The sequence below is a fragment of the Macaca nemestrina genome, chromosome 4 (assembly GCF_043159975.1).
Source record: "Macaca nemestrina isolate mMacNem1 chromosome 4, mMacNem.hap1, whole genome shotgun sequence".
Taxonomy (NCBI): Eukaryota; Metazoa; Chordata; class Mammalia; order Primates; family Cercopithecidae; genus Macaca; species Macaca nemestrina.
Genome location: NC_092128.1, coordinates 130,289,092 through 130,312,445, shown reverse-complemented (window position 1 = coordinate 130,312,445; position 23,354 = coordinate 130,289,092). Strand labels below are relative to the sequence as shown.

The window sequence follows — 23,354 nt, the reverse complement described above, 5'->3', positions numbered from 1 at the left end:
TCCACACCCCACTGGTCTAGAAGTCCCAGCTGGGGGTCAGAGCGCATGTCTTTGGTCATGTGTGGTTGAGTTTTTGTCTTCTTATTTCTAGTTCCCCTTTGTTTTCTGGTTTTCATTTGTTTGCCTCTCTCCTTCATTTCCTACTTCTCCTGAGTGTAGCTTGAGTCTTTACTGCAATGGATGGCCTTCTCCTCATTGTGTTCTTTCTCTCTTGCCCCACATTCAATCAGTAGCCACATCCTATGGATTAATTCATTTCAGAAATATTTAATGAGCACCTACGACGTGCCAAGCACACAGTAGGTGAACAAGATACATGGAGTCTCTGTACATGGGGCACTTTTGTTAGCAGCCACGAATCCACATGGGTCTACAGCAACCTCAATTCTTGCCTCCTCGGAAGAAAGAATTCTACCAAGGGACATAAGGCACAGGAAGACATTGAGGAAAGTTTTAGAGCAGGAATGAAAGCTTATTAAAAAGCTTTACAGCAGGAACGGAAGGAAGTAAAGTACACTTGGAAGAGGACCACACAAGTGACGAGAGCAAGTGCAGTTTGACCTTAGACTTGGGGTTTTATAGGTTGGCCTGCTTCCGGAGGGTTGCATTCCTTCTCCCCTGATTCTTCCCGTAGGGTAGGCTCTCCACATGCACAGTGGCCTTCCAGCATCTGGGAGGGGCCGCGTGCACAGTGTGTTTCCTGAAATTGTACGCATGCCCACTTAAGGCGTTCTTCCCTTATCAATCAAGTTTTCCTAGAAGAAGGTCATATACTAGTGAAGCTTGGCCATTTTGCCCCTTAGGGTGCATGCTTGGGCCCACTCACCCAACTCCTGAGGTCTCATTGGGAAGCTGCTAATCACCAGTTTCAGGTTTTTCCTGTCTATGGGGAAACTGCCTCTCCCTGGCACTGGCTGCGACCAGTTATATTTTAGAGAGACAGCGTAACAGCCACCCACCTGCCCATCACCTGCTGGCCGCCTGACGTTGCTGGGTTTGGAGTGGGGGTGTCCTCTCCTGCCGTGCTCATGTCCACCTGACTGCCTACTGGAACACTCTCAGTATGGTTGTTCTGCCTCTTGTCTCTCACACCCACTGGCTCAGAAACCAATGTCCCAAAATATGGCATTTAGACATGCTGAAATGAAGGCGCTTCAAGGTCTCTCTGGCCTCCCCACCTCCATACCCGAGAAGCTGCAATTCCTTTATCTGCCTGAGATCCAGAACCATGAGGGAGAACAGCTGTTTTTCCTTCCCTTCTCTATCTCATTGTCTATTGCAGAAAAGGAGACCAAGACGTAACCACACCTGAATAGACCCTTTTACAAGTATAAAGATTGTCTCCAAGGATCATTTAAATTCCAAAGAGAACTATTAACAAGTTCCCCAATCCATTCATTCTCTCTAGTAATCCCCTCAACAGAATTATTCTCCGTGCTCCTTTCCCATAACCTGTTTTACCAGGATCCAGGCCCCCATTCTTTCTGTAACCCTCCAAGTCTACAAGCTTCTGGTCTTGAACTCCTGACCTCAAACAGTCCTCCTGCCTGGTCCTCCCAAAGTGCTAGGATTACAAGCATGAGCCATTGCACCCCGCCAACGTGGCATATAATCTTCTGTAACTCATTGGGAGGTTGGGTCTTTATTCTGAAGGTTCTTGTGTATATATGTTAAATACATTTGTATGCCTTTTCTCCTATTAATCAATCTGCCTTACGTCAGTGATTTTCAATAAATCTTTAGGGTGCTAAAGCCTTTGCAAAGGCTGGTGGGTCTGCCTAAATGCTCTTCCGCCATAGAGCAGCCTGGATCACTCATTCACCTCCAGTTAGACTTTCCTCAAATGTCACTTTCTCAGCAAGGCCTACCCTATCTACTGTATGTAAAACTGCACCTCACCCCTGCACTCCTGTTACCCTGCTGTGCTTTCTATGTTACCCAGAATAATTTATTATACATGAATTTATTTACTATATTTATTGTATTTTTATATTATATATTAATATATCTTTATTACATTTATCATATTATAAAAATGTATCATATTTATATCTATTGTTTTAAGTGGAGATTTATTCTCTCTCCACTCACTCTGTAAGCTCCTTGTGAATGGAAATCTTTATTTTGCTCACAGACATATTCCAGTGATATGTTTTGGCTGTGTCCCCACCCAAATCTCATCTTGAATTGTAGCTCCCATAATTCCCATGTGTCATGGGAATGGGCCAGTGGAAGGTAATTGAATCATGGGGGTGGGTCTTTCCCCTACTGTTCCCATGATAGTGAATAAGTCTCATGAGATCTAATGGTTTTATAAACAGGAGTTTCCCTGCACAAGCTCTCTCTTGCCTGCTGCCATGTGAGACATGCCTTTCGCCTTCTGCCATGATTGCGAAGTCTCCCCAGCCATGTAGAACTGTGAGTCCATTAAACCTCTTTTTCTTTATAAATTACCCAGTCTCAGGTATGTCTTTATCAGCAGCATGAGAACAGACTAATACACCCAAGCACCTAAACTGATACCTGATGCATAGAAGATGCTCAGTAAGAATTTGTGGACTAATGAACAAATGAGTGAATGGATGGGATATATGTCTTCAGCTCTAGCCTGATGCTGTGTGCATCACAGGTGTTTAATTATTGCTTACTGAAGGGAAGAGCTCCACAATCAGACTCAGTTCACATTCTTGATGACAGCAGCCCTGGAAAAACCAGTGTTCGGTATGATCTCATTCTTCCTGTTTGCATTTTTGTTCTTCGAGACAGGGTCTTACTGTGTCACCCAAGCTGGAGTGCAGTGGTGCAATCATAGCTTACTGCAGTCTCCAACTCCTGGGCTCAAGCAATCCTCCCACCTCAGTCTCCCAAGTAGCTGGGAATACAGGTGTATGCCACCACACTTGGCTAATTTTAAAAAATTTATTTAGAGATGAGGTCTCAGTACATTGCCCAGGCTGGTTGTGAATGCCTGGGCTCAAGCGATCCTCCCACCTCAGCCTCCCAAAACACTGGAATTATACAGGTGTGAGTCATCTTGCCCGGCCCTCTGTTTGCATTTTTAGGACCAAACTACAGTCATGGACCCTGTGAGGTATAATCAGGATGAAGGGGAGTTCAGAGCTCACCAGGATCCCTGGCCTCATATCCCCTCAAGTCAGCAGTAGGTGAGCTCATTTCCTTTCTACTTGCCCTATCCTGGGGACCCTCCTCCTGCAGACAAGGACCCCAGCTCTCAATCCTCAATCTGGTCTTGCTCCTCATCCTGCTCTGAGAAACAGGCCAGTGTGGCTGGAGCACAATGAGTGAGAGAACAGGGGATTGGAGACACCAGTGGAACCTAGATGATACATGACCTTGGAGTCAAGCAGAGAAGTCTGGGGTTGTCTAAAACCAAGGGGAGCTTGGCACAGTGGCTCCTACCTATAATCCCAGCATTTTGAGAGGCCAAGACAGGAGGATTGCTTGAGGCTAGGAGTTTGAGTCCAGCCTGGGCAACACAGTGAGACTCTGTCTCAAAAAAAAAATGCAAATACATGAATAGATACACATACAGACATATAGGTTGACAGTCAAAGAGACAGGTACACGGAGGGACAGATAGACTAACAGAAGGACACACATTAGGATACTTAGATAAATAGAAGAAAGGCAGGTAGACAAACAGAGAGATAACAGATAATAGATGGATAGATGATATACAGATAAATAGATCATAATACAGATGATAAATAGCATAGATAATAGAGACGATAAATAGGACAGATAGATAGATGATAGATAGATGATAGATAGATAGATAGATAGATAGATAGATAGATAGATGATTTGGCTCTGTGTCCCCACCTAAATCTCACTTTGAAGTGTAATCCCAATAATCCCCACATGTCAAGGACGGGACCAGGTGGAGGTAATTGAATCATGGGAGAAGCTTTCCCCATGCAGTTCTCGTGATAATGAGTGAGTCTCACAAGATCTGATGGTTTTATAAGCATCGTGCATTTCCCCTGCTTTCACTCTTTTTCTCTCCTGCTGTCCTGTGAAGAGGTGCCTTCTGCCATGATTGTAAGTTTCCTGAGGCCTCCCCAGCCATGTGGAACTGTGAATCAAACCTCTTTTCTTTAACCAGTCTCAGGTATTTCTTCATAGCAGCTTGAGAACAGACTAATACAGGTAGGTAGATAGATAGATGGATAGATAGATAGATAGATAGATAGATAGATAGATAGATAGATAGATAGATAATAGAGATGATAGACAGATAGATCATACATACATACATACATTGACAGATACATAAATATGACAGATAAATGAGAAAGAGACTGCAACAGCTGGCAAAAATCAACCAAATACCTCTCTCCATCTCTTGTCCTTTTTCTCATGAAGCTCTCCCACTCGCATTTCTCATTCTACCTCTTCTCCTGTAATCTTCTGCTAGGTAGAATTATAACTTGATGAAAACTCCATGAGATAGATTTTAAAGACAGGAAACAATAAGAAGTAGCTAAGAGGGCTGTGTGGCCGCCTGGGTGTCAATCAGAACAAATGAGCCAGTGGGTGGGAAAGCTCTTCCTTTGTAAACAGTCAGGTTCTCACATGTGGGAGGGTGTCAGACCCATTCATAATGCAACGGAGTTTAAGGTGTGAGGGGAGATACAACAGTGGGCAACAGTGACTCACAACCTTACCATGCATTTGAATTACCCAGAGGACTTCTTAACCCACAGATTGTTGAGCTCTACTCCAAGAGTTTCTGCTTCCACAGATCTGGGTAGGGCCTGAAGATTCACATTTCCTGGATAATGCTGATTGTTGCTGGTCCAGGAACTTCACTTGGAGAACCGCTACTGTAAAATAATTTTTCAAAGGTTGTTTTGGCTATCATGATGATGTTTAATCATGTCTCTTTTAATTAAATCCTATCATTCAGCATATTTGAAAATGAAGGGCCAGGTGCAGTGGCACATGCCTGTAATCCCAGCACTTTGGGAGGCTGAGGTGGTTGGATCACTTGAGGTCAGGAGTTCAAGACCAGCCTGGCCAACATGGTGAAACCCTGTCTCCATTAAAAATACAAAAATTAGCCGAGCCTAGTGGCAGATAATTGTAATCCCAGCTACTTGGGAGGCGGTGGCAAGAGAATCGCCTGAACCTGGAGGGTGGAGCTTGCAGTGAGCCAAGATGGCGCCACTGCACTCCAGCCTGGCAACAGTGTGAGACTCCATCTCAAAAAAAAAAAAGAATAGCATAAGAGAGAGGGAGGGAAATCTGAGACAGACACATAGAGAAGGCAATGTGGGGACCGAGTAGAGATGGCCTTGAAGGCTGGGGTGATGACAGCAGCCACAAAGCAAAGGACAGCAGCCACCAGGGGGCAAGACAGGGATTCTCCCTTGGAGCCTCTGGAGGCCATGTGGCCTTGATGACACTTTGATTTTGGCTCAGTGATGCTGATTCCAGACTGCTGGCCTCCTGAAGTATGAGAGAGTTAATTTCTCCTAATTGACGCCACTAAGTTTGTGGTAATTGGCAACAGCAGCAACAGGAAGCTCATACAGCATCAGCATCAAGTTAGACATAGAGGAGAATCTATGAGTCCTCCATTTTCTTCTCTGCCCATAGGGTCTTTTCTCCTCCCATGGCCTCATCAGGACTACAGCGGTCTCTCCCCTAATCCCCTTTGTCTTCTTCTCCTCCCAGTCCAGCCCCCAAGTTGATGTCAGAAGGGTTTTTCTAAAATGTAGTTCTGGCCACATTAATCTGCAGTGAAAATCTGTCAGTGGCACAGTAATGCCTGTAAGATGAAGCCAAACTCTTTGAGCTGGCCTGAAAGGGCACCTTGTCTTCTCCCACCACTCCCCTCACCCTCACCCTCACCCTCACCCATACACATACAGTCACTCCCCTCACAGACTCCCACAGGCACTCAGACTCACACACAAGCACATATTTACTCTCATTCAAGCACACAGTAACACAGTACTTTATTTATTTATTTATTCAGAGATGGAGTCTCCCTCAGTCACCCAGGCTGGAGTGCAATGGTGCGATCTCAGCTCACTGCAACCCCCGCCTCCCGGGTTCAAGCAATTCTCCTGCCTCAGCCTCCCAAGTAGCTGGGACTACAGGCGCGTGCCACCACGCCCGGCTAATTTTTTGTATTTTTAGTACAGACGGGGTTTCGTCATGTTAGCCAGGATGGTCTCGATCTCCTGACCCCATGATGCGCCTGCCTCGGCCTCCCAAAGTGCTGGGATTATAGGCGTGAGGCACCGCACCACGCCTTTTTTTTTTTTTTTTTTTGAGACAGTCTCACTCTGCCGACCAGGATGAGTACAATGGTGTGATGTGATCTCCGTTCACTGTAACCTCCACCTCCCAGGTTCAAGCAATTCTCCTGGCTCAGAGAATTTCAAGTGTGTGCCACCATGCCCAGCTAATTTTTAAAATATCTTTAGTAGAGATGGGGTTTCACTAATTTGGTCAGGCTGGTCTCGAACTCCTGACCTTAGACTATCCACCTGCCTTGGCCTCCCAAAGTGCTGGGATTATAGGTGTGAGTCACCGTAACTGGCCTTGTTTTTTTTTTTTTTTTTTTCCTGAGATGGTGTCTTGCTGTGTCACCCAGACTGAAGTATAGTGGTGAAATAGTTCACTGCAACCTCCACCTCCAGGGTTCAAACAATTCTCCTGCCTTAGCCTCCTGAGTAGCTGGGATTACAGGTGCCTGCCACCATGCCTAGCTAATTTTTGTATTTTCAGTAGAGACAGGGTTTCACCATGTTGGCCAGGCTGCTCTCAAACTCCTGACCTCAGGTGATCCACCTGCCTCGGCCTCCCAAAGTGCTGGGATTACAGGCATGAGCCACTGCACCTGGCCAGACCTGGCAATTCTGACTCACATGGAGAGGGCAACAATTGCCTAGGGTACATAGGTGCTCAGTAACTGGACAGAGCTGCTGGTTTCTAGGACATGGGGCAATATGTAGGTGTCCAAAATGTTCAAGACAAAAGAGGAAGAGAAATTCCAGTTTCCTTACACAGAGACCGGCTTCCTTTATCATCTCCAGAGCCTGGTTTGTGGTGTGCAATTAGCATACACTGTGTGTCCTGTAACGACTGCTGCTGGACAAAGCAGGAATACCACATCTCCATTTCCTTCCGGTGGCTTGGGATGTCAGCACTGAAGACGATCACTACTCCGTGAGCATCCTTCATCAGGGCTGGCCAGCAGGACTCAAACCTGTGAGGAAGAAAAGGAACAAGGGGGAAATTTAGGTTATTCTGGTTTCTAACTGTGGACTTTAAAAAGAATATCTTAGTATTAAAAGTTGGTCCATGACTTCCTTTTTTTTTTTTTTTATTTAAGAGACAGGGTCTTGCTCTGTCTCTCAGGCTGTAGTGCAGTTGTGGGATCATAACTCACTGCAGCCTCCAATGTGGGCCCAAGTGGTCCTTCTGCCTCAGCCTCCTGAGTAGCTAGGACTACGGGTGTGCTCCATATCAGGTCAATTTTATTTTTTGTAAAGGCTGATTTCTTCATTTAAAAAAAATTTTATTATTATGATTATTTGACACAAGTGTCTGGCTCTATTGCCCAGGCTGGAGTGCAGTAGCACGATCTTGACTCACTGAAACCTACATCTCCCAGGTTCAAGCAATTCTCGTGCCTCAGCCTCCTGACGTAGCTGGGATTATAGGTGCATACCACCACACTGGGCTAAGTTTTATATTTTTAGTAGAGACTGGGTTTTCACTATGTTGGCCGGGCTGGTCTCAAACTTCTGAGTTCAGGTGATCTGCCTGCCTCATCCTCCCAAAGTACTAGATTACAGGTGTGTTCCATGGTGCCTGGCCCCTATTTATTTATATATTTATTTTTAAAATGAGATTTCATCATGTTGGACAGGCTGGTCTTGAACTCCTAACCTTAGGTAATCTGCCTGCCTCGGCCTCCAAAAGTGCTGGGATTACAGGCGTGAGCTACCACGCCTGGCCAAGGTTGATGACTGCTAACTGCATCATAGCCTAATCACTAAAGTGTATAAAGCAATGCATGTCAGCAAATAATTTATCAAGCTTCTCATACGTGCCAGGAAACATGCCAGGCCCAACTCCATGGTGCCTGGTGGACAGCTGATTTTTTTGTTTTGTTTTGTTTTTTGAGACAGAGCCTCACTCTATTGCCCAGGCTGGAGTGCAATGGCGCGATCTTGGCTCACTGCAACATCTGCCTCCCGGGTTCATGCAATTCTCCTGCCTCAGCCTCCAAAGTAGCTGGGATTACAGGTGCCCATCACCATGCTGACTAATTTTTTGTATTTTTAGTAGAGACGGGGTTTCGTGATGTTGGCTACGCTGGTCTCGAACTCTTCTCCTCAGGTGATCCACCTGCCTTGGTCTCCTAAAGTGCTGGGATGACAGGCGTGAGCCACCGACCCTGGCCAGGGTCTCACTCTGTCACCCAGGATGGAGTGCTGTGGCACAATCATAGCTCACTGCAGCCTCCAACTCCGGGCTTCAAGTGATCCTCCTGCTTCAGTCTACCATGTAGCTGAGACTACAGACACATGCCAACACACTTGGCTAATGTTTTATTTTTAGTTGAGATGGGGTGTCCCTATATTGCCCAAAGTTCAAGTAATCCTCCTGCTTTGGCCTCCCAGAGCGCTGAGATTAGAGGCATGAGCCTCCCTGCCCAGCCAGTTGGGCACTCTTTGGGACACAGATTTGTCAGGGCTCACCTCACTCCTTGGGTTGGGCTGTATTCAGTGATGTCAGAAGATTCTGTCAGAACGTTGGCCAGAACAGTTTTTCCACTCTGTGAAAATGAGAGCAAATAAAGGTCTTTGCTGAAAGGCAGAAAAGAAAACCAAAAAGAGCACCCCAAGAGGTGGCCTGGAATCGGTGTGATGCAGTAGAGGTAACGGGCACCGTGAGATCACTGGGGTGGTTACGACGTCACTCTCCTGCTCTAGGATGGTGGCCACAGCCTGGTCTGGGGCCCAGGGAGCATGGGATTAAGGAGTTCTTTTTTTTTTGAGATGGAGTTTCTCTCTTGTTGCCCAGGCTGTAGTGCAATGGAGCGATCTTGGCTCACCACAACCTCTGCCTCCTGGGTTCATGCAATTCTCCTGCCTCAGTCTCCTGAGTAGCTGGGATTACAGGCATGTGCCACCACACCCAGCTAATTTTTGTAGTTTTAATAGAGACCGGGTTTCACCATATTAATCAGGTTGATCTGGAACTCCTGACCTCAGGTGATCCACCTGCCTTGGCCTCCCAAAGTGCTAGAATTATAGATATGAGCCCCTGAGCCTGGCCAAGGAGTTTTTAGGTCACACAGAGGATCAAGTCAGCCTAGGGACTTGTGACTAGTTGTCTCACAATCTCACATGGAGCTGCTTCTCCACCTCAATTATATGAGTAATACACATTGCCACATTGCTTTTTTTTTTTTTTTTTGAGACAGGGTCTTACTCTGTTGCCCCGGCTGGAGTGGAGCAACGCAATCATAGCTCACCGCAGCCTGCATCTACAGGGCTCAAGTGATCCTCCTGGCTCAGGCTCCTGAGCAGCTGGGACTACAGGTGTGCGCCACCATGCCCGGCTAATTTTTGTATTGTAGAGATGGCATTTCCGTATCTTGCCCAGGCTGGTCTTGAATGCCTGAGCACAAGTGAGCTCCCCACCTTGGCCTCCCAAAGTGCAGGCAGGAGTTAGCCACTGTGCCTGGCCTAGGACTTAAGACAGTTTCGCTCTTGTTGTCCAGGCTGGAGTGCAATGGTGCGATCTTGGCTCACTGCAACCTCTGCCTCCCGGATTCAAGTGATTCTCCTACCTCAGTTTCCCAAGTAGCTGAGATTACAGGCATGTGCCACCATGCCTGGCTAATTTTTGTAGTTTTAGTAGAGATGGGGTTTCACCATGTTAGGCTGGTCTCGAACTCCTGACCTCAGGTGATCCACCAGCCTCGGCCTCACAAAGTGCTGGGATTACAGGCATGAGCTGCCACACCTGGGCTTTTTACTTTTTATTTATTATTTTTTATTTTTAACGCATTTAGCTTTAGTTCATCTGAGCTTTATTTCTGTGGATGATGTGAAGTATACATGTAGATGTGATTCCCCACTATCACTCCCCCGACACACACATTAATAGCCAAGGGTTGCAGGACCATATAGTAAAAAGCTCAGGCCTCAAGCAATGGCTCACGCCTGTAATCCCAGAACTTTGGGAGGCTGAGGCAGGAGGACTGTTTGAGCCCAGGAGTTGGAGACCAGCCTAGGTACTAAGCAACATAGCGAGATCCTATCTCTACAAATAATTAACAAATTTAGGCCAGGCGCAGTGGCTCATCCCTGTAATCCCAGCACTTTGGGAGGTCGAGGCAGGCGGATCACTTGAGGTCAGGAGTTAGAGACCAGCCTGGTCAACATGGTGAAAACCCATTTCTACAAAAAATACAAAAATTAGCTAGGGGTGGTGGTGTGCGCCTGTAATCCCAGCTACTCAGGAGGCTGAGGCAGGAGAATCCCTTGAACCCAGGAGGCAGACGCTGCAATGGGCCAAGATCAAGGCACTGCACTCCAGCCTGGGTGACAGAGCGAGACTCTGTCTCAAAACAAAACAAAACAAAAACAAGAAACTCAGTCGGGCATGGTGGTGCACGCCTGTAGTCCCAGGTACTCACGAGGCTGAGGCAGGAGGACTGCTTGAGCCCAGGAAAGTCGAGGCTGCAGTGAGCTATGATCACAACACTGCACTCCAGCATAAACGACAGTGAGAGTCCCTGTCTCAAAAGTCCAGATCCACAGACGCATTCATTAGGGGGATATCGGGGGCAAAGGAAAGAGTCACCAGACTTAGGCTGTGGTTCCAACGATGCCACTCAGTACCTTGGGCCTTCGGGGCTCATTAACACCGGGCTTGCCTCCACTATCTCCTCCGGGCAGTGGCTGGAATCAAGGTCTGAAAGCACGGAATTCACGGAAAGGCCAGGGTCGCCAGCCGGGGTGGGCGCGGTGGGCCCGGGTTCCCACCTCCAGGAACAAGGCACAGACCAGAGGGGTGGCGACCTGCGCTCCGCCAGGCCCGGAGACCCGCTTCCCGCTCCCCGCTCCCTCTGCCGCGCCGGGCCGGGCCTCACCTCTAAGGCCCCACGAAGAGGATCTTGGCCTTCAGCATCGTTGTCTGCCGCGGCGTAGTCAGCCGGAGCCCACCAGAGCTGGCGCGTCTGAGCTGAGCACTCCCTGGCCGCTGTCGTTTCCATGGCGACGGCTAGCGACCCGCAGGGGCCTACGGGACTCGGCCATTTCCGGCGCACAGGGCTGAAAGTGGGCGCGTCTGCAACTGGGAGGGCGTCGGAGAGAAGCCACAAAACCCGGGCTGCAGACGCGGTTCTTCCGGGTTGGCCTCTCTATTTCTTTTCTTTTTTGTTTGTTTGTTTGTTTGTTTTTGTTTTTGTTTTTGTTTTTTTGGGACGGAGTCTCGCTCTGTCTCCCAGGCTGGAGTGCAGTGCATCTCGGCTCACTGCAAGCTCTGCCTCCCAGGTTCAGGCCATTCTCTTGCCTCAGCCTCCCAAGTAGCTGGGAGTACAGGCACCCGCCAACACGCCCGGCTAATTTTTTGTATTTTTAATGGAGACGGAGTTTCACCTTGTTAGCCAGGATGGTCTCGATCTCCTGACCTCGTGATCCGTCCGCCTCGGCCTCCCAAAGTGCTGGGATTACAGGCGTGAGCCACCGCGCCCGGCCTGGCCTATTTCTTTTAGAGACAGGGTCTCACTCTGTCGCCCAGGCTGGAGTGCAGTGGCGCGATCTCAGCTCACTGCAGCCTCCAACTTCTGGTCTCAAACGATCCTTCTGTCTCAGCCTCCCAAGTAGCTGGCACTACAGGCACGCGCCATCACGCCCGACTACATTTTTAAATGTTTTTATTTGTAAGACTGGATTTTGCTATGTTGCCCAGGCTGTTTTCGAACTCCTGGGCTGAAACGATCCTCCCACCTCCACCTCCCAAAATTCTGGGACTGCAGGCACACTCCACCAGTCTTGGTAGAGAGGCGGAAAGCAAGATTCCAGGAGGGGGTGGAATGGCCGTTTCCAAATATTTGTTCCTCCCAATAATCCCGAGGGCACAGACAGGCCATACAAGTGGCAAGCGGGCCTTGGAACCAGGTTTTGACTCCTTTATCACTGTGGCCGTCCACTTGGGAGCCGATTTATCACAGCCGTGGCCCAGCTTAGAAGAAGTCTGGTTTCTGTAAAAGGATTCACCACTCACTATCACTCCTGTGATCTGGGAGAAACCAAAAATGATGATGACTGGAATCGTTTGGTCAGTGCAGGTGTCTGGAAACATTGCTGCTAAATTCAATCAGTTAGGTCAGTCTGAAAATACGGAGTCAAGTCAGAGTTTCAGGTAAGGCCATGATATTAAATGTCTATGTGCTGAGAGTGCCGGTGCAAAATATGCTAGCCCACAAAAAGGCTGGCATGACAAAAATGCCTCATCAACCCACTATCAAATTTTTAACCTTTGGTAACATAGTTATATATAGTCTGTATTGAAAAGAACTTCTTGGCTGGGCGCGGTGACCCACGCCTGTAATCCCAGCACTTTGGGAGGCTGAGGTAGGTGGATCATTTGAGGTCAGGAGTTTGAGGCCAGCCTGGCCAACATCGTGAGACCCCACCTCTACTAAAAATACAAAAATTAGTTGGGTGTGGTGGCACACACCTGTAATCCCAGCTACTCAGGAGGCTGAGGCAAGAGAGTCTCTTGAACCTGGGAGGCAGAGATTGCAGTGAGCCGAGATGGCACCATTGCACTCTAGCTTGGGTGACAGAGCAAGACTCCATCTCTAAATAAATAAATATAACTCACTGCTGAGTGAACAGTAAGGAAGAGTTCTCAATTTCAAGATGTCATTGTTGATTGATTAAATAATCTTTTGTTTTTGTTTGTTCAGAGAGAGTGTCTCACTGTATCACCCAAGCTAGAGTGCAGTGACGAAAATCTCGGCTCACTGCAACCTCCACCTCCCGAGTTTATGCGATTATCGTGCTTCAGCTTCCGAAGTAGCTGGGACCACAGTTGTGCCCGGCTAATTTTTTGTTTGTTTAAGGGATGTGATTTCACCATGTTGCCCAGGCTGGTCTCTAACTCTTGTTCTCAAATGATCTACCTGCCTTGGCCTCCCAAAGTGCTGTGATTACAGGCACCAGCAACTGCGCTCCTGCTAAATGGAGTAATTAAAAAAAAATTTTTGTTTTTTTTTTGAGACTGGGTTTCACTCTGTCACACAGGCTGGAGTTCTGTGGCATGGTCTCAGCTCACTGCAGCCTTGACCTTCTGGGCTCAGGGTATCCTTCCACCTCAGCCCCCCAAGTAACTGAGACCACAGGCACACACCACCATCCCTGGATAATTGTTGTATTTTTGGTAGAGATGGGGTTTTGTTGTGTTGGCAAGGCTGGTCTTGAACTCCTGGGCTCAAGTGATCTGCGTGCCTCTGCCTCCCAAAGTGCTAGGATTACAGGCATAAGCCCCCACACCCAGCCTACTGTGCATTTTTTTTTTCTGTTGAGAGGGAGTCAAGCTGGAGTGTAATGGTGCAATCTCAGCTCACTGCAACCTCCCCCTCTCCAGTCTATTAAGCGATTCTCCTGCCTCTGCCTCCCAAATAGCCGGGACTACAGGCGCACACCACCACATCCAGCTAATTTTTGTATTTTCAGTAGAGATGGGGTTTCAAAATGTTGGCCAGGATGGTCTCGATCTCCTGACCTCATGATCTGCCTGCCTCGGCCTCCTAAAGTGCTAGGATTACAGGCATGAGCTACCGCACCTGGCCACCATTTCGTTTTAAACTGCCCTTCATGGAAGAACATTTAGCCTTTGGTCTCTTTCTTGATTTATGACAGCTCATGACTTTCAAGAAAACTACCTATGGATAGGCCGTGTGACTTTTCTTTTTTTTTTCTTTTTTTTTTGAGATGGAGTCTCACTCAGTTGTCCAGGGTGGGGTTCAGTGGTGTGATCTCAGTTCACTGCAACCTCCACTTCCTGGGTTCTAGCAATTCGCCTGCCTCAGCCTCCCAAGTAGCTGGGATTAAAGGCACGTACTACCATGCCTGGCTAATTTTTGCCCTTTTTTTTTAGTAGAGATGTGGTTTCACCACGTTGGCCAGGCTGGTCTTGAACTCCTGGCTTCAGGCAATCTGCCCACCTCAATTTCCCAAAGTGTTTGGGATTATGGGCATGAGTCACTGCACCTGACCTATTAATGTTATTTTCAAGCAAACCTTCAAAAGTTTATTCCAAGGCCTTGCTCTCATAGCAGCAAAGCCTGTCTGTTGCACGGGCTCTTGGTAGCATCTTCCTGTTGGTGGATGTTGTGCAGACCTGGGACAGTAAGGCATGTTAACCTCGAGGACATCGAACCTGGCTGGCCTGACTGTTGGGTCTCCCTCCCAGGACACGGCGAGCCATGGGCGGGGCAGTGCCTTTCAAAGCTTCTCTGAGGGAGCGCTTAGCCCTCATCCAGCCCTCCAGGGAGCTGGTGCAGAGAATCATAGCAGAGCACCCCCCACACCTGACCCCCGGCATAAGGTAAGAGGAGCCCCTGCTCCAGGTGTATTTCAGCACCAGTGTTGGGGGACACATTCTCCTGAGAGCATCTAACTATTCCTTTAGAGCGCCCTCTGGGTGGTTTATTTTCATTTTTATTTTTTAATTTTATTATTATTTTTAAAATATTTATTTATTTATTTATCTACCTATTTTTTGAGGCAGAGTCTCGCTCTGTCACCCAGGCTGGAGTGCAATGGTGTGATCTTGGCTCACTGCAACTTCCACCTCCGGGGTTCAAGCAATTCTCCTGCCTCAGCCTCCCAAGTAATTGGGATTTCAGGCGCCCACCACCATGCCAGGCTAGTTTTTGTATTTTTAGTAGAGACGGAGTTTTGCCATGTTAGTCAGGCGGGTCTTGAACTCCTGACCTCAGGTGATCTGCCCGCCTCGGCCTCCCAAAGTGCTGGGATCACAGGCGTGAGCCACTGTGCCTGGCAAATTTTTATTTATTAATTATTTGAGACGAAGTCTCACTCTGTCACCCAGGCTAGAGTGTGGTGGTGCGATCTCAGCTCACTGCAACTTCTGCCTCCCAGGTTCATGCAATTCTCCTGCCTCAACCTCCAGAGTAGGTGGGATTACAGGCGCCCACGACCACCTCCGGCTAATTTTTGTATTTTTAGCAGAGACGAGTTTTGCCATGTTGGCCAGGCTGGTCTCGAATTATTCACCTTAAGTGATCCACCTGCTTTGGCCTCCCAAAGTGCTGGGATTACAGATGTGAGCCACTGCACCTGGCTTATTATTTCTTTTAGCATCAGAGTCTCATTCTGTTGCCCAGGTTGGAATACAGTGGTATAATCATGGCTCACTGTAGCCTCAAACTCCTGGGGTCAAGTGGCCCTCCCACCTTAGCCTCCTTAGTAGTGGAGACTACAGGTGCATGCCACCATACCCAGCTAATTAAAAAAAATTTTTTGAGAGACAGGGTCTCGCTTTGTCACCCAGGCTGGAGTGCAATGGCATGAACACAGCTTACTGCAGTATCAACCTTCTGAGTTCAAGGGATCCTCCTGTCTCAGCTTCCTAAGTAGCTGGGACTACAGATGTAGATGACCATGCCTAATTTTTTAAAAATAATTTTGTATAGACACAGGGTCTCACTATGTTGACCAGGCTGGTCTTGAACTCGTGGGCTCAAGTGATCAATTTTCCCCCCTCTGCCCACCAAGGTGTTGGAATTATAGGTTTGAGCCACTATACCCAGCCATTAAAAAAAATTTTGTAGGCCGGGCGTGGTGGCTCAAGCCTGTAATCTCAGCACTTTGGGAGGCCAAGGTGGGCAGATCACAAGGTCAGGAGATTGAGACCATCCTGGCTAACACGGTGAAACCCCGTCTCTACTAAAAATACAAAACATTAGCTGAGCATGGTGGCGGGTGCCTGTAGTCCCAGTTACTTGGAAGGCTGAGGCAGGAGAATGGTGTGAACCCAGGAGGCGGAGCTTGCAGTGAGCCAAAATCCAGCCACTGCACTCCAGCCTGGGAGACAGCGAGACTCTGTCTCAAAAAAAAAAAAAAAAAAAAAAAAAATTTGTAGAGATGGGGTCTTGCTATGTTGCCCAGGCTGTTCTCAAGCTCCTGGCCTCAAGTGATTTTCTACCTTGGCCTCCCAAAGTGCTAGAATTAAAGGCATAGCTTGTGTGGTTTTTTTGGCACTTACACATGGTCTTGTCTGGCTGGTTGTCTGGTCCTGCCTGTTTCCGCCTTTCCTCTTTCTCCAGGGAAAACCGAAACTTTCCTTGTTTGTCCTCGTCTTGCGGTTTTCTGGGTCCATGGAAGAGTAGAGTTCTATAATGGTTTCCTAAAAGCACCAAGCCCTAGCCATTGATTCCTAAGTGCGTTTAGGAAAACACATATAAGGCCAGGCGTGGTGGCTCACACCTGTAATCCTAGCACTCTGGGAGGCCAAGGTGGGTGGATCACGAGGTCAGGAGTTCGAGACCAGCCTGACCAACATGGTGAAACACCGTCTCTATTCAAAATATAAAAATTAGGCCAGGCACGGTGGTTCATGCCTGTAATCCCAGCACTGTGGGAGGCTGAGGCAGGTGGATCACTTGAGGTCAGGAGTTTGACCAACACAGTGAAACCATGATGTTTTTAGTACTTAAAAATACTAAAAAAGTAGCCAGGCATGGTGGTGGGCACCTGTAATCTGAGATACCTGGAAGGCTGAGGGAGGAGAATCGCTGGAACCTGGGAGGTGGAGGTCGTAGTCAGCCAAGATTGCACCACTGCACTCCAGCCTGGGTGACAAAGCAAGACTCCGTCTCAAAAATAAAAAACAAAAATTAGCCGGGCATTGTGGTGCATGCCTGTAATCCAAGCTACTCAGGAGGCTAAGGCAGCAGGAGAATCACTTGAACCCAGGGGGCAGAGGTTGCAGTGAACCAAGATTGTGCCATTGCACTGTAGCCGGGGCAACAGAGGGAGACTTTATCTAATGAAGGAAGGAAGGAAGGAAGGAAGGAAGGAAGGAAGGAAGGAAGAAAGGAAGGAAGGAAGGAAGGAAGGAAGGAAGGAAGGAAGGAAGGAAGGAAGGAAGGAAGGAAGGAAGGAAGGAAGGAAGGAAAAAAGAAAGAGAAAGCATATGTAAAACATTAACTGTGAAGGAAGGAAGGAAGGAAGGAAGGAAGGAAGGGAGGGAGGGAGGGAGGGAGGGAGGGAGGGAGGGAGGAAGGGAAAGCATATGTAAAACATTAACTGTCCAGGCAATATACCTTGTCAAATATACCTCAGGAAAATGCATTCAGAGGAAGAAAATATATCTTAGTTTCCTCTTCATGTTTCTTTTGTTTTTTTTTTTTCTTTGTGTGTTACTCAGTGTTTGATATTTTGCATTTTATTTTTTCAGGGATCTGGTAAGTCGCCTAGGAGAGCGAAATGTTCAGGTTTTCCTAATATCTGGTGGCTTTAGGAGTATTGTAGAGCATGTTGCTTCAAAGCTCAGTATCCCAGCAACCAATGTATTTGCCAATAGGCTGAAATTCTACTTTAACAGTAAGACGTTAATGGTAACACGTTCCCTTTCTTAGCAGTTCTATTATTCAGTATTCTGGGTAATGTCTGTTGGAATGCAACTTAAACAGTCACATCAGAGTTAAATATTGAGATAAATGGTCCTCTTAATTGATGTCTTTTGCCCTTTGGTACCCTTTGCTCAGCAAAATAGACTTAGGTCATCACCTGTCCTAGCTTTATTATCTATAACATCACCTGTCTGTACATAAATGTGTGCATTTCATGAAACATTAATTCCTACATAGCCCCTATGACTTACTTTGCTATATGTTATATTTCAACTTTATGGGAGCTTCTATGCATTTGAAGCAATTTAGACTCAAGAAAGAGACTTTTGGCTGGGCATGGTGGCTCACGCCTGTAATCTCAGCACTTTGGGAGTGTGAGGTGGGAGGATTACTTGAGGTCAGGAGTTTGAGACCAGCCTGGCCAACATGGTGAAACCCCAACTCTGCTTAAAAAAAAAAAATACAAAAATTAACTGAGCATGGTGGTACATACCTGTAGTCCCAGCTACTTAGGAGACTGAGGCAGGAGAATCACTTGAAGCTGGAAGGCAGAGGCTCCAGTTAGCCTAGATCACGCCACTGCACTTCCAGCCTTGGTGACAGAGTGAAACTCTGTCTTAAAAAAAAGAAAGACAGAGATTTTAGAAGAAAGACTTTTGTTAATGGATTACTGAACTACAGCTGCTCTTGGGGAAGCCTCCTGTCCCCTCTCTGGTCCATAGCAGTGCCACAGCTGTTATAATATCTGAGATCTCCAGTTATATCAAGAAGTGACTGATAGTAATATTCCTATTTTTTTCTTTTTTGGATACAGGGTCTCACTCTGTTGCTCTGGCTGCTGTGCAATGGCTCGATCTCGGCTCACTGCAACCTCTGCCGCCCGGGTTCAAGCGATTCTCCTGCCTCAGCCTCCCAAGTAGCTGGGATTAAAGGCGCCCATCCCTACGCCTGGCTAATTTTTGTATTTTTTTAGTAGAGTCGGGGTTTCACCATGTTCGTCAGGTTGATCTCGAACTCCTGACCTCAGGTGATCCATGCACCTCAGCCTCCCAAAGTGCTGGGATTACAGGTGTGAGCCACTGCGCCCAGCAAAGGGGGCTGATGTACTATAAAACCAAATGAAAAAAGAAGTCAAGAATGAGTATGGTAATTACTGTAAGAATAGAAATAATTGATAAAAAAAATAAGCTGGAATTTCCTCTAGGTGCGATTATATGTTAACATTTTAAATTTAATATACTAAGGCCGGGCATGGTGGCCTCCCAAAGTGCTGGGATAAAGGCATGTGTCACCACGCCCAGAGTTTTTTTTTTTTTTTCAAAACGAAGTCTGGCTCTGTCGTTCAAGCTGGAGTGCAGCAGCACAATCTCGGCTCACGTCATACAGGCGCATGTCACCACAGGCCGACTGATTTTTCTATTTTTAGTAGAGACAAGGTTTTGCCATATTGCCAGGCTGGTCTCAAACTCACAACCTCCATTGATCCACCCATCTTGGCGTCCCAAAGTGCTGGGATTACAGGCATGAGCCATCGCACCCGGCAAAACTTGAATTTATTTATTTATTTATTTTTCTTAGAGGGAGTCTCACTCTATCACCCAGGCTGGAGTGCAGGGGCACGATCTCGACTCATTGTAACTTCTACTCCCCCGGTTCAAGTGATTCTCCTGCCTCAGCCTCCTGAGTAGCTGGGATTACAGGCACCTGCCACTGCACCCGGCTAATTTTTGTATTTTTAGTAGAGATGGGGTTTCACCATCTTGGCCAGGCTGGTCTTGAACTCCTGACCTCGTGACCCACCTGCCTCGGCCTCCCAAAGTGCTGGAATTACAGGTGTGAGCCACCATGCCCAGTCAGTTGAATTTTTAAATAAATAAAACTGAAAAAATGTTTGATCTGTTAGGGGATACAGGTACAGGTTTTCTATGTGCATATGTTGTGGAATGCTGAGGTCTGGGCTTTGAGTATAGCCATGATTCAGATAGTGAACATTGTACTCAATAGGAAAATTTTCACCCCTCACCCTCTTTTCATTCTCCCATCTGTTGGAGTCTCCAATATCTGTTGTTCCCCATGTCTATCTATTGTTTAACTCCCATGCATGAGAACATTCAGTATTTGATTTTGTTTCTGAGTTACTTCACTGAGGATAATGGCCTCCAGTTCTATCCACGGTACTGCAAAAAACATGATTTCATTCTTTACGTGGTTGAGTCGTGTTCCACGGTGTACATATACCACATTTTCTTTATCCAGTCACCCATTGATGGACACTTAGGTTGATTCCATATCTTTGCTACTATGAATAGGGCTGTGATAAACCTATGAGTACAGGTACTTTTTTAAAATTATTTTTTGAAATGGAGTTTTGCTCGTGTCACCCAGGCTGGAGTGCAGTGGCATGATCTCAGCTCACTGCAACCTCCACCTCCCAGGTTCAAGCGATTCTCCTGTCTCAGCCTCCCGAGTAGCTGGGACTACAGGCGGGTACCACTATGCCCGGCTAAATTTTGTATGTTTAGTAGAGATGGGGATATTGGTCAGTCTGGTCTCGAACTCCTGACCTCAGGTGATCCTCCCGCCTCAGTCTCCCAAAGTGCTGGGATTACAGGTGAGTACAGGTCTGCCTGCCTCAGCCTCCCAAAGTGCTGGGATTACAAGCATGAGCCTGTAATCTTTTTGATGTATTGACTTCTTTCCCTTTGGGTAGATACCCAGTAGTGAGATTGTTATTTCTTTGAGAAATCTCTATACTGTTTTCTGTAATGGTTGTAATAATTTACATTCCCACCAATAGTGTATAAGCATTACCTTTTCTCTTCATCCTCACCAGTATCTGTGGTTTTCTGACTTAAATTTTATATTTATTTTTTATTTTTATAGAGATGCAGGCCTCTCTTGCCCAGGCTGGTCCCGAACTCCTGACCTCAAGTGATCTGCCCACCTCAGCCTCCCAAAGTGCGGAATTATAGGTGTAAACCACTACACCTGACTGTTTTCTGACATTTTAGTAATAGCATATGCTGGGTGCGGTGGCTCACACCTGTAATCCCTGCAATTTGGGAGGCCGAGGCAGATGAATCACTTGAGGTCAGGAGTTTGAGACCAGCCTGGCCAACACAATGAAACCCCATCTCTACTAAAAGTGCAAAATTTAGCTGGGCTTGATGGCAGGAGCCTGTAATCCCAGCTCCTCAGCAGGCTGAGGCAGGAGAATCACTTGAACCCGGGAGGTGGAAGTTGCAGTGAATTGAGTTTGTACCACTGCACTCCAGCCTGGGTGACAGAGCAAGACATAATAATAATAATAGTGATAATAATAATAATAATAGAGTGTGCTGTTCTTCAACATGACCTTAACATTGCTCCCATGGTGAGGTCAGGTCTGTTCTCCTTCCCCTTGAATTTAAGAAGGTCTGTGACTGGCAGAAGTGATTCCAGGTGAGTCATAAAAGGGGACACCATTTCTCTGTGGTCTTCGTGGGATGCTTGCTCTTTGAACCCAGTCACCATGCTGTGAGGAAGCCCAGATCACAGGGAGAGGCCACATTTTGATGTTCTAATCAACAGTCCCAGCACAGGTTTCAGATGACAGCCAACATCAGTTGCCGGACATGGGACTAAAGAAGGCTTTGCGAAGACTCCAGCCCCAGCCACTGCAACAGCGTGAGAGACCCTGAGTGAAAATCACCTACGTGAACCCATCACCTCCCAGAACCATGAAAAAAAAATCTTTTTTTTTTTTTAAAACGGAGTTTCACTCTTGTTGCCCAGGATGGGTACAATGGTGTGATCTCGGTTCACCTCAACCTCCGCCTCCTGGGTTCAAGTGATTCTCCTGCCTCAGCCTCCTGAGTAGCTGCGATTACAGGCGTGTGCCACCATGCCCAGCTAATTTTGTATTTTCAATAGAGATGGGGTTTCTCCATGTTGATCAGGCTGGTCTAGAACTCCCAACCTCAGGTAATCCACCTGCCTTGGTCTCCTAAAGTGCCGAGATTACAGGTGTGAGCCACAGCCTCCGGCAAGATTGTTATTTTAAGCACCTGAAGTTTTGGGGTTATGTATTATGCCGTAAGAGTAACTTAAACATCCTCCATTTCCTCTAGCTTTTCGAATCTCTTACTCACCAAACCTAGTCTCTCTCTGAAGACCTGCTCTGTTTTAATCAACGTTTTCCCCATAGACCCAGTGAGAGATAGGTTGGGTTATCTTCCTACTCTTCATGGCTGCTCAGAGACTCTTTCTTTTTCTTCTTCTATTTCTTCTTCCCTTTCTTCTTCCTCCTCCTCCTCCTCCTTCTTTTTCTCCTTCTTCTACCTCTTCCTCTTCCTCCTTCTCCTCCTTTTCCTTCTTCCTCTTCCTCCTCCTCCTCCTTCTTCCTCTTCTTCCTCTTCCTCCTCCTCCTCCTCTTGTTCTTAGACAGGGTCTCACCTCCCAAGGCTCAAGCGATTCTCCCACCTCAGCCTCCTGAGTAGCTGAGACCACAGGTGCATGCCACTTTACCTGATTGCTTTCTTTTTATTTTTTGTGGAGATGGGGTCTCACTATGTCGCTCAGGCCAGCTTCAACTTCCTGGGCTCAAGTGATCCTCCTGCCTCGGCCTCCCAGAGTGTTGGGATTACAGGTATAAAGCACTGTGCCCAGCCTCATTTTTCATCTTCTTTAGCTAACCTAAGTGTCTCTGTGTTCTCCAGCATTCTATTCCCTTGAATACTCGATCTCCTGTGTGGCTGCTGCAAGTCCTGGGATCCTTTTAGGATTCCCTCTCCAAGGCCCACTCATAAAGTGGTGAGTTAATTTGCCCACAGTCCACAGTCCACATTACAGCCAACAGCAAAGCCAAACACCAGCCATGCCTGGATCTCCCTTCATACCACATTCATCCTTATCTTGCTTACATTTTCTTCACTATGCTAGGATAAGAACATTTTTGACCTAATCAATGTGCATGTGCTCTGTTCAAAGTAAAACACATAATAAATAACCCTGGCCAAGATGCTCACTTCCTGGTGGGTCTGTGTGTTAAAAGCAGTTGTCTTCAAATCTAACTCCTATGAATGTTTATACTTCTGTTTATTCTAAAACTCCCTAATTAGAGACTTCCCAGTATCTTCCAATTCCTCAACAAGTCACAGGGAGCCCAGGAATAAATTATTCAAAAATAATTAGCAAAAGGCTTTACCTTGTTTTATCATTTAGTTGGTGATCTTTTCCAATTTAATTAGTCTCACTGATACAGAAAATATTTTTAGAAGAAGTTTGTTTGGGCTAAAAAGAAGGTTCTTTCTAGCTGAAGAAGAAGAAGAAAGAGAGGGAGGGGGAGGAGAAAAAAAGAACAAGGTCCATTTTAGAAACTTTTTTTTTTTTTTTGAGATGGAGTTTCACTTCTGTCACCAAGGCTGGAGTACAATGACGCAATCTTGGCTCACTGCAACCTCTGCCTCCTGGGTTCAAGCAATTCTCCTGCCTTAGCCTCCCGAGTAGCTGGAATTACAGGTACCCGCCACCACGCCAGCTATTTTTTTTTGTATTTTTAGTAGAGACGGGATTTTGCCATGTTGGACAGGCTGGTCTCAAACTCCTGACCTCAGGTGATCCGCCCGCCTTGGCTGCCCAAAGTGCTGAGATTACAGGCGTGAGCCACCGCACCCAGCCCATTTTAGGAAACTTTTAGCCATGAGTA

The 23,354-nt window shown here is 47.0% G+C and overlaps 1 protein-coding gene across 4 annotated transcripts in view; it reads right to left on the bottom strand.

Moving 5' to 3' along the window:
• Window positions 1-643: 643 nt before the first annotated feature.
• Window positions 644-23,354, bottom strand: part of LOC139362909 (uncharacterized) — a 51,788-nt gene continuing 29,077 nt past the window's right edge. The window contains exons 3-7 of one of the 4 annotated variants that reach the window (XM_071095264.1): window positions 11,150-11,352; window positions 8,745-8,821; window positions 7,041-7,243; window positions 4,689-4,847; window positions 644-755 (exon numbers count right to left, since the gene is read on the bottom strand). In XM_071095264.1, the coding sequence (XP_070951365.1) occupies window positions 4,717-4,847; window positions 7,041-7,243; window positions 8,745-8,821; window positions 11,150-11,352 (614 nt within the window). In that variant the 3' untranslated portion in view covers window positions 644-755; window positions 4,689-4,716. Of the gene's footprint in view, window positions 756-3,589; window positions 4,432-4,556; window positions 4,848-7,040; window positions 7,244-8,744; window positions 8,822-11,149; window positions 11,353-23,354 lie in introns of those variants that run through there. The other 3 variants (XM_071095265.1, XM_071095263.1, XM_071095266.1) reach the window with 3 other exon arrangements.